This window comes from Lipophrys pholis, assembly GCF_963383615.2.
Source record: "Lipophrys pholis genome assembly, chromosome: 12".
Classification (NCBI taxonomy): domain Eukaryota; kingdom Metazoa; phylum Chordata; class Actinopteri; order Blenniiformes; family Blenniidae; genus Lipophrys; species Lipophrys pholis.
Genome location: NC_137641.1, coordinates 10,489,501 through 10,505,535, shown reverse-complemented (window position 1 = coordinate 10,505,535; position 16,035 = coordinate 10,489,501). Strand labels below are relative to the sequence as shown.

Sequence of the window (16,035 nt, the reverse complement as noted above, 5' to 3'; positions counted from 1 at the left end):
TTAAAAGCGATAAACGAGTACTCTGCGCAGTATTGCACCCGATATACAATACTGGTATCGGCATCAGTGCATCTCTAATTAGAACCATTTTAATATTGTTGCTGTGTGATTTTCTTTTGTCAGGGTGTTCGAGGCCATGTTGGATTGCCAGGTTCAGGTGGTTTGAAGGGACAACAGGTAAACACAGTCAAAAATTTGAGTTTGTCTTTTCATTGACTGCATTTTGAACCTGGATCCATCAAGTTAAATATGTTTTACCACATTTGAAATGTGGGTATGTGAATCTGTGTGGATCATGTTTTGGTTTAGGGGAACATCGGTCCACCAGGACCAAGAGGTGCTCCTGGAATTCCTGGATTTCCTGTAAGTGCATTTTAAATCTTTAATGTATGATACAGTACAAGCAGTGAACATAGTTATCGTCCTTAAACTGCACAGGCCATCATTCAATATTTTAAATCCTCTGTTCATCTGTCAGACTGTGTTTGAATAATGGAGACAGCTCAGGGGTGAGACGAGTGATAGAAACATTATTGTTTTATAATAATCCCTGTCTTTCCTGTAAAGCCCAGACTGCTATCTATCAGCCAACGGCTTTTTTTCCTTCAGCTGCTAGTCTGTCAAATTATCCAGAGCTCCACAGCCTATTATGTCCATGTTAAGCCCACTGTGTCTTCAGCAGAGAACAATCCAGTGACTGGTTGGTTTTAAAATCTGTGACTGCACGGGCGACAGGTTCTTAATGCAGCAGATAAAAGCGTTTGGTAGCTCTTTGTCGATAAATGAACCTCATAGTGTAAATTCAGACTAATGCCCTCTTCCTCTGCTGTTTCCTCTGTTGCAGGGTTTGTTTGGATTAAAGGTATGATATCATCGACTCAAGCGTTGCTGTCCCCACATATAAAACACTCTTCAGCTCCCACTCACATCCTGAAACTACCTGAAGCCAACGGTGCTGATTATTACTCCTATGTTGGTTACACGTGAAGCTGTCACACTTGGACGTTAACGTTGGAATGAAATGGCCTCCTGGGGAAAGCGTTCATTTCCATTTCCACATATGTGGTAGCGAACAGCACGAACGGTGGTGAATTACATGTTATAATATGTCATTTTCCCCGCAGGGTTTAAAAGGCTACCCAGGTGTGGCCGGGCTGCCCGGACGGAGGGGGCTTCCAGTAAGTCTGTGGCAAATTTCCATCTGAATGGTTCAAACACTCTGGCCGGGCCTTTCTGTGTGGAGTTTCAATGTTCTCCCTCTGTGTGTTTCCTTCTACAGGCCAAAAACATGTATGTGAGGTTAATTACTGACCACAGATTTTCCTGAGGTGTGAATGTGAGGGTGGGTGGTTGGTGGATGATGCTTTGTTGTCAATCTGATTGAATTCGTTCCTACTCTAGGATCAGATTGTTCCGTTTACATGAACACTGAATAAAGAAATCAGAATGTTGTGCTGCTTTATATGCACCAAGATGTGACCCGATCCATTTCGGTGGATCAATCCCATAATGTTTTGCACTGTAACGTTTGCTGTTTGCAACATGTGTGCATAGAATCCCACAAGCAGCTTCACCCGGAAGTATCAAAACTTGAATTCACTAGAGTGATTACGCTTTTGGTGCTTCTTTTCAAAAAAAACATTCTCTTGGTTCAAATTCTGATCGGGAAGAGATGAGAACGGGTCGGGTTTTTTTTTTTTGTGTGATGTGGCACAGAATACTTTGCTAATGCGGGCTGTCATGACGTTCGATGAAATGACGTCACAGACATTCAGGCAAAGCTCCGACTGTAGGAAGTAACCCGGTGTGCCGCTTACGCACATGGACTCTGATCGGATCAATGGTCTTAAAGTATCACCTCTGTGTTTTAGGGTCCACCTGGGATTCCAGGTCCTCCAGGACCGTCATTGAACATGACGCTGACTCAACTCAAGGCAAGTAGTTTTAACTCTTTGCCCAGCGAAAAACTGTGAACGTGTAGTAATGGTAAAACCATGCCATTGAGTGTTTGTGTTGAAATGATTCTCTTCCCATGTCCAGGATCTAATTTACGTATCGGACAAGCCCAACTACCCCCTGATCCAGACGGTCCTGGATTCTTTGCAGCAGGAGCTCCGGCTGCTGTTGGATCCTCCCGATGGCAGCAAGGAGCGTCCTGCTACCACGTGTCTGGAGCTGTGGCTCTGTCACCCCGAATACAGCAGTGGTCAGTCCCACCAACTCACGACTCAGAGTTTGAACACTTTGATACACTCTTGCTGAAGTACATACATGAACATGAACTAAAAACTGAGTAATGTACAATGATATTTACCACATTGAGTAATGTGTTAGCGGACAATGTAACTACGTTTGACCGCGTCTATGTAGATATATGAGCCCTGTACAAAAATGTTCAACATCTGTGTTTGAGTGTTATTATAATTGATAAAGTTTATAAACTAGGGATGCACCAATACCATGTTTTTAAAAGGACGATTACAAGTAGGAGTACTGACTGTTTGCTACTTTCCGATGCCATGTATCGATGCAGAGTACAAAAAAAAACAGCCTTTAAAAGAAATCCCATTAATCCTGATTTATCTGGTGATTTTTCTCCTCCTCTTGATATTGTGACAGAACATAACTTATATACATAACTTATAATACATACTGGTATTGGTATCGGCGCTTCTCCAGTATATACACTTAAATATTTTGTCATCAATATTTCACAACTGAAAATCATTAATTAAATGATTCATTTTGGTTTAGACAGTCAATAAATGAAACTTCTTATCTCATACATTTTATTAGATGTTTTAAATGCAAATTGAAGTATTACTGAGTCTTCTCAGTATCAAAGTGTTAAGCTTTACCACCTAACATGGTGGAAGAATAACAATATCATCTCAACCCAGGTTTATCCCAACTAAGCTGAGCTTTTTGTTTTGGACACCTGAGTATTTTTTTCTTCCATTTTTTGTATTTCTACGTGGAGTTAAGATGTTAAACTTGAGTTAAAAGGGACTCTGGTTTGAATCCCGCATGCGGTGTAATGACTGGCCAAGACGACAGTACAGGGTGACTTCTACAGAATCTAGCAATCACTCCTGGTCTTTTTTTTTTTTTTAATTTTCACATTAAAATTATTGGAGCAACTATGTACTTTTTGCCGATAGTAAAACAAATGTGAGCCTCAGATCTTCCAAAAGACACAAGAAATCAAAGTACTTTCGCTACATTTGAATTGCCGTCTTTTTTTATGCAGAGGATTTATTTTTTTGGACATTTCACATATGAACCCCTCAGTTTCCTCTCGATCGTGGGTAAAAAAAAAAAAAAGAGTGGAGAGCTCCCCCTGACATGTTTGGGTCAGGTGGTTTATTGTGCCTCTTTAGGCACAGTAAAACCTAACTGATAGCTTTTAATTCCGCCGCTGTCTCCGGGGTGCCGTGGTCGTTTTAGTGCCGCTCGCTGAGCATTCCCCGAGAGCTGGTGTCATGTGTCAAAATGTATCCGAGTTACAGCCTCCACTAAAACTGGACCGTTTGTGTTTTAAGCGTCATCATCCATCACAAAGATAAACACTGGCTTTGAAAAACAGCATTTTTTTTTTTTTTTTTTTAGTGTGAACGATTTTGTATCATTTTTCTTTACGTACTAATATAACTTCAAATCTTTGGAAATCAGAACTTTACGACAGAGTGAAATGGATATATTGTTGAAAGTAATATTTCTTCCCAGTACTTCGCCATAGCTGTGTTTCTTGCACTCAGCAGGTCCTGCTGTCAGTTTGAAGTATGATATCTTGATCCGCTCGGCTCTCACTGACCTTTTTTTTTTTTTTTTTTTTTCTTTCCTTCCCACAGGAATGTATTACGTTGACCCCAACCAGGGCAGCTCGGCCGATGCTCTGCTGGCCTACTGCAGCTTCTCTCCCACAGCGGTGCAGACCTGCCTCCATCCTCAGGACTCACAGGTATAAAGACCTCACCGGTGACAGGCTCAGGGGAAATTACTCCTCTGGATCAATGGCGCCCCGGCTAACCTGACGCAGCCATGTTGTAGGTCGGACATGAATTTCAATGGGGCGAATTGTCAGTCGACCCCCGCATGTCTGCCGCGAACGCAGCTGTGCAAGTCTTGATCTTGAACCTGTCATCCAGCCTGTCACCTCTCAGGAGATTTTCTTTTCTTTTTTTTTTTCTTCCAGTGTCAGGTCAATGATGCGTTGCAGTGTCTGCACACTAACACGGCGAGCTGGAGTGGCTCGCTTCCAAATGTAGAGTCAGGACAGAACGTGACATATTGTGTCCTTCGGAATGTCTTCAAGATAGAAACGCTGGTAAAAATAGATTGCTCCTTAAAATTTTTATAAATGTTGACATACTTAAATTATTATTGTGAGCAAAGTTTTCAGTACAAATTGGGAATCAACTCAGTAATGTGATCATTTGGTGTGAACCAGTAATGTTCTATTTACACCAAGGTTTTCAAGTGGAAACTCAAACCTTTTGGTCCTCCGATCCACTGAAATCACATTGTTTTGAAAACAGCTCCGTATCCGTCTTCGTGGAAATGGGAGAGAAATACAATCTTTTGAAAACTCTCCGGCTGCGTCTCCATGGAAATGACTGAAGACACAACTTGTTGAAAATAGTCCGACTGTGTCTCCATGAACACTGGGGAAAATGCAACTTTCTGAAAACTCTGCTGCGGTGCACGTACAACTCGGCCGTAGTGAACAGTTCTTGTATACATGCGCCAGTAGATGTACAATAACAATAATGGTGGCCTCCAGAGTGTCACGACTTCCAGTGCTTTTCAGTGTTTGAAACGTTGCTGTGTAAACTCATAACTTTTCTAAAAAAAACAAATGAAACCCAATTATCGTCCAAGAAACCCACAAACAAGCTCCTCTGGTTGGTTTGACAGTCACATCGTTGTACAGGGTAGTAGTTCAGAGTTTTTATATTTCCCTTCTATCCCTGCTGGTTTCCTTCACTTGCTCCCACAATTAAAAGACTTTAATTTTAAGTTAATTCGGAAGTAAATTACACTTAGATGTGTATGTGTTTGAGTCGCTGAGTGTCTTTGTGTTGCCACAGTCAAGGTATTCTTGTTCAAGGTGTATCCTGCTCTACCTCCTGTTCAGAAGGTCAACTTTATTGTCCATGATGGGCAATTTGTGTTGCCGTCAGCAATCAAATCTGAATAACAGAGACCACATATGGTCAAGACACGCTTACACGCACTTATTTACAGCTGTTTAGCAGATCAATGGAGGGAAGAGCAAACATTAGCAGACAAATGTGTCCACCTGTCTTCTCCTACAGCGATCTATACAAACTACACGCAGGTCGAGTTTATGCACGAGATAATCATAGTGTGTTTGTGAGGCGTACTCAGACAGGTCAAACACAAAGAAACACACAATCACACACACACTTGCATATCACACCAATGAACAATTTAACAAATATCTTCAAACGCATATTTTAGACTGTGGGAGGAAACCGGAGAACTGGAGAAAAGTATGCACAGGAAAAAAAAACATGTAAACTCCCAACAGCTCAAGTGGAGAACAAAGTTGAATCCATGCCCTACTCTATGTTTGATTATCGATATAAAGTTTGATCTTGAAGTTGAAATGTTTTGTTCGATGTAAAAAGGCACCCTGTTAGTATTTTGCACCATTATCCATCTGTTTCTGACGCTCGCTTTCATCCAATCCAATCCAATCCAATGTATTTATAAAGCACTATTAAAAACAACTCAGTTGACCAAAGTGCTGTACAACAATATAAAAATACAATTATAAATACAACAATACAGTGGCAGCACAGAATACACTTTGAGCAGTAAAAGTCAACTTCAACACTGGTTAAAAGCCAAAGAGAACATGCGTGTTTTAAGATGTGATTTAAAAACATGAAGGGAGTCAGCCTGTCTAAAGAACAGAGGAAGCTCATTCCACAGTTTGGGACCAACCACAGAAAACGCTCGGTCTCCTCTGAGTTTGCGATGCGTCTGGGGGACCGAAAGCAACGCTTGATCAGCTGACCTGAGTGAACGTGCTGGGGAGTACGACACCATCCAAACGGTCCAAAAGTCCTTCAGCTGTTAGGTGTTTCAAAGTTTTCGTTGCATGAATCTCTGTTTAAAATATATCGAAATTTGAATATGTTTTAGATTTGGACTTTAAGCCCAATAAATTTTTGGTCCTTGCGTTTACAGAATTATTTTTTTGTTGAAATGTATTCTGTTTTACTTTCAGGCCTCGTTCACACTATGTTTTCAATTAAAAACAAAAATATTTCATTGTGTTTTGTACGTCCGTTAACACGACAACTGTGATCAGAGCCACTGATAATGCAACTTTTTGAGAACGGCTCCCACTAGTGGTCCAACATGATCTTTTCTCTTGAAATGTTGTGTAAATAGGGCCTCAAATTCAGATTTAAATTTCAACCTGTTTTGGACGTGTTCCACGTGTCTTTTGTGTTGTCTTTTTGTGTATATATATATATATATATAGGACCACAAAACATGTAAGCCTTTATTAAAAGCAACAAGATCCGCCCAAGCTCGGTGTTACAAATAAGCTTCTCCCAGTGGAAAGGAGTCAATCTACACATGTTGTAGACAATATATTAATCCAAATGCCATTGGATGCTATGATTCACATCATCAATGCCTTTGCACATGTACCCTGCTCTCACGTCTCCCACTCAACCAGCTCATCCCTTTCAAACTATGGGCTCAGTCGACCTGACAACACTGCAGATTGCTTTCCAGTCACATGAAGCGATGAGACTTTTTACTTTGCTTGTGGTTCATGCTTGAATAGCAAGCTGACCCAGGGCTCATTACCCACTGAGTGAACATCATTGACCTTTGCATGTGGCTTGTATGAGAGCACGACCTGCATTTATTTGCAAATATGGGCCTTGATTTTTTTATTTATTTTTTTCCTGTGCTGGCAGCTGCCCATGAAAGCTTGGATGGAAGAGTCTTCAGAGGACGGCGCGTTTCAGTGGCTCAGCAGGCAGGATCAGGGATTTCAGGTGAGCAAATAGTGCTTAATTTCTACTTTCTGATATGGACAGAGTCATTTCTTTGTTTATTAGTTTATCGAGAGATTTCAATTAGGTAAGAATTAGTTTCGATATCTGCATCTACTGTTTGCAGTCTCGTATTACATCACAATATTTGTAATTTTTTGTTCTACTCAAACACTGAAATAGCCCTCAAATTAATGAGACTGACAGAGAACGTTGGGTGACCATGAAACTTGGATATAATGCAAAAATGTATTGTTTGTCCATCGTGGGCTACTTCAGTCAGTGAATCCATGCCCTCTTTAAAATGCACATATTGTAAAGTTACTACTCGAATGATGTACACAAATATAATAAAGTCCAGATTCCATTTTTGGTCCTTTAGGCTCTCAACGGTCTGTCAACCAGTAGTTTATGTAGTATGATGCCCAAGCACTGATTTACTAGAGTAAAATGCAGGAGGTCTACATAAGACAGTCATGTCAGTGATTTATACCACTGATCCCTGAGACACTCAAAACACAAACAAATCACATAATTATCAGCTTTTAAATTCATTTTGATTAGGGATGTACCAATACCACCTTTTTGAAGGACGAGCTCCAGTACGAATAGGTACAGCGTCAGACAAGATCCTGGTATCGGTATCGGTATCGGTATCGGTGCATCCCTATTTTTGATTCAATTCATTGTGTGTCATTGCAAATATGGCAGATTTATTCAGATTCTTTGTGGTTTAGTCCAATCATCATAATTAGTTGGCAATTTTGGGAGTCATAGAGATACAAATCTTTAAATTCAAGTAATTTCTTGACTCTATTTTGAAAAAGAAAAAAAGATACAGTAATGTCAGTTATAATGTTTTTTTTTAAAGTTGTTTCTTTAAAAAAAAAAACATACAAATGAGTTCCTTTGTATGAGTTCCGCGTCACAGCAGGAGATTCTAGTATAAGTAACACTTTTAACGCCGTCTGGTCTGGTTTTTGTTCTCTGCTCATTCTAGAGTCGTTCCATAGTCACAAACCTTTTTCGGTGAATGTGTTTGCCTCTCCCCAGTTCTCCTACCCCGGTGCGGACGTGGTGCAGATGCGCTTCCTGAGGCTGCACAGCACCGCTGCCGTTCAGAAGGTGACGTACTCGTGTCATCCGGGTCACAGACTGGGCCAGACGGAGAGAGATGTCAAGTTCCTCACCGACACCAGGAGGCAGAGTTACCTCGGAGTGCTCAACGGCTGCGTGGTACGCAGGAGCATTTCTCTGTTCTTTTCACTTGTTTCTGATCTTCTTAAGACGCTTGAAAACTTATTTTTTTTTAAAAAACAACAACAATAGTGCGAGAAGAATCTTAAGATTTCTGGATTTACTGAAAGACAAAAGAGCTAAATGTTGTTCCGAATAATTGAAACCAAATGGGATTTGAATGGGATTTGTGTATTTCAGAGACAGGAAGGACAAAATCTGAAAACATTTCAAACAAGTCTATAAACCAACATAATAAACCAGTTTCGATTGGATGAACGGCATTAAGTATTCAGGCATCTTTGTTGGTGCTTATTTTCTATTTTGGCTGCTTCTCATGAAGGTAAATGGTATATATGTATGTACTCTATATAAAAGTGGAGTAACATGTAAATGCATAGAGTATATAAGTGTGTGTAAGGAGTATAATTCAATTCAACTTTATTTATTTTGTGCAAAATCCAACCAAGTCATTACAGGGCACGTTAACCGAGAAAACCCAACAAATCAACAGGATAATCACTGGAAAGAAAAAACTCCCATTTGTATTGGAAGAAACCAGAAACAGAGGTGGCGGCTTTCTGTTATAACACATGTGGTATATAATGTTGAATAGATGGCATATGTATGGATAATATCTAATAATCACATAAATGAGATTCAGGGCTGTGATTTATCTTCATATGGAATATGATATAAAACAAGACATACTAAATTAGTATAAATGTTTTATTAATAATTTTTACAAATCTTCCTTCACCCTTTTATGAAAATTTATTTGAAAAATGACAATGGCAAATGTATTTCTCAAGCACCATTCAGAGACAAGGCAACTCACTATGACTTACAAGGAAATCAAGGAAGGCGATTAAGAATTCTAAAAGATTATAATGATGAAAAACATTAAAACAATGCAATTAAGAAAGGCATAAAAGGGAGGAAATGGAGCCCTGGAGAACCCCACAAGTGATTTTCATACACTGAGATTCAGAATGACTTATTGACACAGAATAATCTTCATCTTGCAAGTAAGATTTAAACATTTGAAAAGGAAAAAGAAAAGAAAACGACAAACATGTTGAAAAGATAATTCAAACGTTAAGTGGGTGAACGTCACCAGGAAACGGAGAGGTCACCTTCATGTAAACGTAAAAACGATGTACATCAGAAGCTGAAATCTCCCATTGAAATGTGGAGTAATGAAGTTTTCTTGTGCGTCAGCCTGGAGAGGAGATGGTTTCCGGTCCTCGGGAGTCGGTCATGGAGTTCGAGGACCTGCAGCTGCTGCCGCTGAGAGACGTGGCTCTGATGGGAGGAGGAAACTTCACACACCGCTTCGGCCTCACCATCGGACCCGCGTGTTTCAGCTAGAGGTGGAAGGAAGCTTCAGGACTGAAGCCTCTGTTTCAGAGAAGACACCGAGAACTTCTCCAACTCCTCAAATCTTCAACTCTTTTGTCCTTTTTGTTTTACCGAAGGCGGATTTGGTGCCCCCCCCCCCCCCCCCCCCACCCCCACCCCACCCCCACCTCCACCTGCAGTCAAGTGACTCCGTGTGAATGAATTTTAGACGGAACCAGGAGACGTCACTTTTGTTTACAGAGACTTTGATCTTGTGTTGAATAATTTAAAATGTATTTTTTATCTTTTATATACATTTCTGGAATGTTTTGATTTGTTGTGTATTTAGGGATTCTCCTGGAGTTTTCTTCTTGTGTATATAAACGTTGGATTCTCCTTCCACACCTCTTAACAATGTGTTCTTCCCCTGAACACGGCTTCTGTGGTTCTCTTGCGTTTCCAGGCCACTTCTTACCGCTCCATAGTACTGTAATCTAAATGAGTCACTGTGATGACTTAAGGTGCTGATCAAGTTCTGTCTGAGTTAATTTAATCCTGAAAAGGGACCCAAAGAGGCCATGCTCCCTCGTACTTGATGCTGTCTGTTGTCAACAAGACCAACTTAGCTTGTTTTTGGTAAAATACAAAGCATTTTATAATGTTTTATTATAATGTCTCAGGTATCACACTTCATTATTATTCACACAGACGCTAAATAAGCTACTTCATTCATGACCACAAACTACAATATTCAGTCCATCCGTTGTTCAACTTGCAGGAAGAAATATTCATTGAGAGCTTCAAACACATTACAATCACCCAGTGCCTCCCATCTCTCCCACGATACTGTGTCTCATACCAGGAAGTAGCGGTTGGATGAATGCTGAATTCCTTAAATTCTTCCATAATGAAAGATATTCTTGGTCATAGCTGTTGGGAGACAATCAAACCCTGTTTAGTGCCAGTAGAGAATCTTTGTAAAATATTCATTTGAGATTCACTTAAGCATTACATGAACGCAAGCATTATTCTCACCGAAGATAAAGTAGTGGAAACAATCTCGTATTTCCTATATTTTACAGCGTATTCAACCTTTTCAGCACAAATAAAGTGGGATCCCGGTTGAACTGCTGTTCCTGTCAATACTCAACCACAGGAGCATCGAGGAAAAGCCGTTGAGACGTGTGAAGCCAGTGAAGAAGCAACCCACCTCGCTGCTGCTGGGCAGTATTTGTGGCTTTTTATCTTGGAGCTGGTCAGCAGTGAGCGATGTATTGTGTAATAGGAGGATAAAGCTAAGTGAGATCTCAGGGAGTATTGTAGTGGCAGTGTGATCTACAAGCTCAACCAACAGCAGCAGCAGCAGCTGAAAGTCTCTAGTTTTCTTGTGCAGCACAACATGTCGGCCAGATGAGTTTGACCCTTGGCTCCGGTCTGAGATTCTTCCCCCGTGTGTTTAATCTGCAATGTTTTCTTTTTGTATTTAGAGTTTCGATATCATTTTGGTATGATTGCCTTAGCTGGCTGAGACCGATCATTGGTACTTCACTTGTTTTGTACAAATTGTGGCTTTGTGAAAGATATGAAACGACATGCTGGACATCTGTCTCGTGTGATCCCTCCATCAGGTTGTTCAAAGAATTGTGTCAGCTGAATTAAAAACCTACTTTTAACCAAGTGTTGGCTAATGGTGCTTCATCTTTTTCATCATCACAGTGTAAGTAATACCGGCTGTACAGCAGCTCCAAAACAAGCAGGAGTATACTCGTACAGGAGCCACTGCATAACGTTCCTAAAGTGTCATGGAGCCAGCTGACTATGGTATGTACAGTACATGCTGATATCTCTGATGAAAACTAAGAAGGAGCAGCTTGGGTTTTTTTTGTTTTTAATTTGGGAATACAAACAAGTACAAAATACAGGAAGCATAAACTTTATATAACATTTATTTTTAATCTACATATATACACACACACACAGTATGTACTCACTCTGTGGAAATAGGCATGTAAATACAATACATATATGTGTATATACACAGTATATACACATATATAATTATACACACAAGAAGCCACTTTGACTTGCTTATTGACTATTGTCCGGCCAAACAAGCCTGCACCAGTCCAGATATAGTATAAATGCAATATATTATACACAACAATTATTCCTCGAGAATATTTATCACAATCAAAGTATAATCCAAAGATATACAGAGTACCAAAACTATTTTCGGGTTGAGCCCTGTCCTAGACTGTTGGATTTACCTGGTTCGATCAAAGAGGTTTCAGAGTTGTAAAAGCTGAGTTCACAAAGTTTTCAGCGCCGGTCTTCTCCCTGTGTCCACTGTCTGGATGCCGCCGTGAGGAAAAGCACCAAATCCTTATATTTCTTTGCTTTTCTCCAGACGCCACCCCGAGTGGGGGTCATCTCCTGATACTGTTCATATTACTGTATTAGCCTGTGGTATGTCCCCCAATGCGTTCGCACCATCCTACGCGAATCAGATTTCCTATGTATGTGTCGGCTGTTGACAACTTCTAAATGAGATAATGAGCAGCAGCTGCAGTATTGTAGGATGTTTTGCGTGCATACAATTAGTCCTTCAAGACACGGTGACTTTTGATAGGGGGATGAGAGCGGAAGAATAATGAACAACACGATTGCAACTGCAGATTAAAGTCTTCTTTTATATGAATAATGTGATATTATTTAAAGTTTCTGTAATTATTTGTGTATTTAGATTAGAGCGATGCAGACCATTTTAAACTGCAACCCAGGCTTTGAGAAAGACCGGTGAATATTTTTTTCTCAATCTTTGTTCACTTATAGCCCGATTGGCCTTCCTTGATTGTTTCTCTTGCAAAACGATTAAATTGTGAGTGGTTTGAGACCCTCGAGGAGCTGCACTGTAAATCATGCTGAGCCAAAAAGGCTCAATGCCAGGAACCTCCCAGAGCCTTCTGACAGATGGGGAAGTCTTCAAGTGCTAAAATCGAGCGCTTTCCATGACGAATATGATTGAGATGAGAGTGCAGCTTTGCATCAGTCCTTTACGAAAGACCTGGATGTCTTGTATCAGATCCTACTTCTCTCCAGATGTGGCAGACAGCTGTGTTCATCAGTAGTGTTGAATGCATGAGGAACAAACACCACCTGAAAATATTGAATTTACGTCCCGTTGCTTTATTGAAATCAATACATAGAGAAACATAAAGAAAATAGGCGAGTGTGAACTGTACATCCACATAATGAGTTCTGATAAAGTGTCATATTGGACCACTTACAAGTTGCAGGCCTCTGGAACAAGTATTTAACCTATACTAAAGAAATCTGTCAGTACTGCAATTTGATTGCAAAATGCAAGCTTTGTTACGCTGATTTTTTTAAATTAAAACCTCTCTGATTAATGGCGTAGTTCGCCTCTTTGATTATTCATTGTAACAGATGAGACTTATTATACAGGCATGTAATTACAACCAACATTTAAGAGATGCGCTTCACTCTGCACTGAGAGAAACTCAATAACTTCCTGTCGGCTGCACCTTTCTGGGCTCCCACAGTGGATCATGTGATCAACATGTTTGATTTAGTTTGAAACCGCAAGTCCTTCCGGACAATCTGAGTAGTCCGAGACCTCACCGGGTCAGTTTGCGATCCAGAAACACAGATGAAAGCAGCCCAGCAAAATGTTCTGGTGACGGCGCACCAGACACAGACAAACAACCCTTTAATAGCTTTATTTTTTTTCACACGGTGCGTACAGGATGACGGCTGGCGGCGCCACTCGTGTTGTGTGTTTTGTTGTTGGATGAAGACGGGAGGCTGGAATATTCTTTGTGTGTCCGTTTATTATCTGGGTATGAAAATGAACATTCGCTGGTCAGGTTCACGGCTCGCTATGGGTGTAGTAGTTGGATATGGTGTGCCCTGGTACGTACTGGTGCACTGGGCATCAGACAGTAAATAGAACCATTTGCCCATTGGTGCACAATTTTCCTGTTCTTCATCAGACAACTCAATAACTGGGTTTCTATCAACGATATTCAGTCAAATTCTCTCTGCTTCTGAGAATTACTCCCTTTCTTGTCATTTGAAAAAAAAAAATGAACAAAATAGATCAATTAACTACAAATGTCCACTACGGACGACATTTTTTAAACACGTAGATATGAGTAGTTGATGGAGCCTCTTTTCCTTTCATTTCAATTCAAACTTTGTGATGTTAGAGATTATATCAGCAGTTAGAGGCACAGGGGAAAGTGGTAGAAATGTGCTTTTAGTAGTCCATTTTTGCACATTTGTAGTATTTTCACCGTGGCAAACACCATTAACCTGCGCCGCTGTGCGATTATTAGTACGTCGCCTAGTGGAAGCGCAGTCTCACATGATTGCCTTTCCCTAAGTCATTTAGAAAGTCTCCTAACACCTTTCCTTAACCCTGTGATGTCATCCACTGGGTGAAGGAGAAGTGGATAGGAAAGAAGATAGGCAAATCCTAAACTCATCCAGTCTGATGATGGGAAACAGGTGAGTCCTGGCAATGTGAGGAAGGAGCTTCCAGACAACCCAGAGAGATTTTCTCCTTGTCTGAGTGTTTTAGGAAAACAGAGTTTCTCTTCTGGTAGATTTTACATTTTGAGGTTCAGGTTGGAGGAAAGACTGACTGGACTTTAGGAGTGAGCAAAGAGTCCATCAACAGGAAGGGAAAGATCGCACTGAGACCCGATGAAGGTTTCTGGACAATATTGTTGAGAAATGGAAATCAGTGCTCAGCTCCTAATGACCCTCTAGTTCCTCTCTCTCTGAGGTGTGTTCCTAAGAAGGTGGGGGTGTTTGTGTATTATGAGGAGGGTCTTTTTATAATGTAGATGCTGCAGCTCTGATCTACTCCTTCACTGGCTGCTGCTTCACTGACAAACTCATCCCATACATCTGGCCGTGTCTCAATAATGGTGGAAAAAACTGCGCCTCTGATCATCTGTCCATCAATCAGACTGTCTGATCTGTTTTTACCATTAAACACAACCCAGTCTCACGGCAGTTGGTCAAATGGTCACGAAACTTAATCTGTTTATTTTTGTTCAGTGACACGTTTTGCCCTTTTTTTTTTACCTGTTACACAGAACAAATTTCAAACTAATACATTTCAATTGAAGTTATCTTTCGTGTCTGGGTCACGGTTTTTTCCCTATTAGACAGCTCATATGTCGTGATGTTTTTGTCTTTATCCAAGCGTTATCGCTGCAGTTGAAATTGTAGGATTGGTGCACTGCTGAGAGGATGGTGTACTCTTTGATAGTGGGGTGTTAGGTGCACCAAGCATTGCAAAGACCATAGTAACTCATGTGCTGCTGGACTACATCTATTGAGTCCCAGTGTCGGATATTTGCTGCTTTACTAACTCTGTCTACTTGTGGATTGAGGGCTATGTCAGAGTGGGTTGAGAGGGTGGTGAAGAAGTTGTGCTAGAAGGAGGCGTCATCAACATCCACGTACATTCCAGGTGACAAAAGTTAACGTCAGTGGGACCTGGCCAATACAACCCTCCGATGCAATACATCGGGGCGTTCATGTTGACAATAAACTGGACTGGGTGAGGAACACTGAAGCCCTTTACAAGAAGGACCAAAGTCATCTCTGTGAGGCGTCTGAGGTCCTTCAACAACTGCTGCACTATGCTGAAGGTCTTCTATGAGTCTGTTGTGGCGAGTGCTATCCTCTATGCTGTTGCATGCTGGGACAGCAGGCTGAGGGTGGCCGACACCAACAGACTCAACAAACTCATCAGAAAGACCAGTGACGTGGTGGGGGCGGAGATGGACACTGTACAGGTGGATCAGAAAGGAGGATCTAGTTCAAACTGAGGGCCAACCTGAACAATGATTCTCACCCTCCATGACGTCCTGGTCAGTAGCAGAAGCTCCTTCGGCAACAGATTCATTTCACCAAAGTGCACAACAGAGCACCACAGGAGATTTTCATTCCTGTGGCCATAAGACCTCCTTGAAGTGTTGTTGTGCTTTCTGTTGATTTCATTCCTCATTCCTATAACAATCCCCATTTATGCTTGTACATATCAATGATTAATATTAGTTATTTATTTATTTTGACTCTGTTCTATTGATATCTTAACTCTATTCTATTAATTCTATGTGTTCTTTCTGTGTGGAGCAACACTGTTAAGAAATTCCATCGGAATTGATAAAATATTTCTCTTCTTCTTGATAATAATACTAATGATACTAATACTAATACTAATACTAATACTAATACTAATACTAATACTAATACTAATAAAATTACTTTTAAGGTAATTAAGGGTTAACGCCCCCACATGCAGCGCACGTGCACACGTCACATGACACGCAGCGTCACGTCGCTTCCGCGTCCCCCCCTGTGTTCCTCTGTC

The 16,035-nt window shown here is 40.8% G+C and overlaps 1 protein-coding gene across 2 annotated transcripts in view; it reads left to right on the top strand.

Moving 5' to 3' along the window:
• Window positions 1-11,300, top strand: part of LOC308117666 (uncharacterized protein) — a 136,522-nt gene extending 125,222 nt beyond the window's left edge. For both annotated transcript variants that reach the window (XM_080476705.1, XM_080476706.1), the window contains 10 exons: window positions 124-177; window positions 310-363; window positions 845-862; window positions 1,125-1,178; window positions 1,872-1,934; window positions 2,041-2,206; window positions 3,852-3,961; window positions 6,969-7,049; window positions 8,100-8,282; window positions 9,504-11,300. In XM_080476705.1, coding sequence (XP_080332831.1) covers window positions 124-177; window positions 310-363; window positions 845-862; window positions 1,125-1,178; window positions 1,872-1,934; window positions 2,041-2,206; window positions 3,852-3,961; window positions 6,969-7,049; window positions 8,100-8,282; window positions 9,504-9,653 — 933 coding nt within the window. In that variant the 3' untranslated portion in view covers window positions 9,654-11,300. The remainder of the gene's footprint in view (window positions 1-123; window positions 178-309; window positions 364-844; window positions 863-1,124; window positions 1,179-1,871; window positions 1,935-2,040; window positions 2,207-3,851; window positions 3,962-6,968; window positions 7,050-8,099; window positions 8,283-9,503) is intronic.
• The last annotated feature ends 4,735 nt before the right edge of the window (window positions 11,301-16,035 follow it).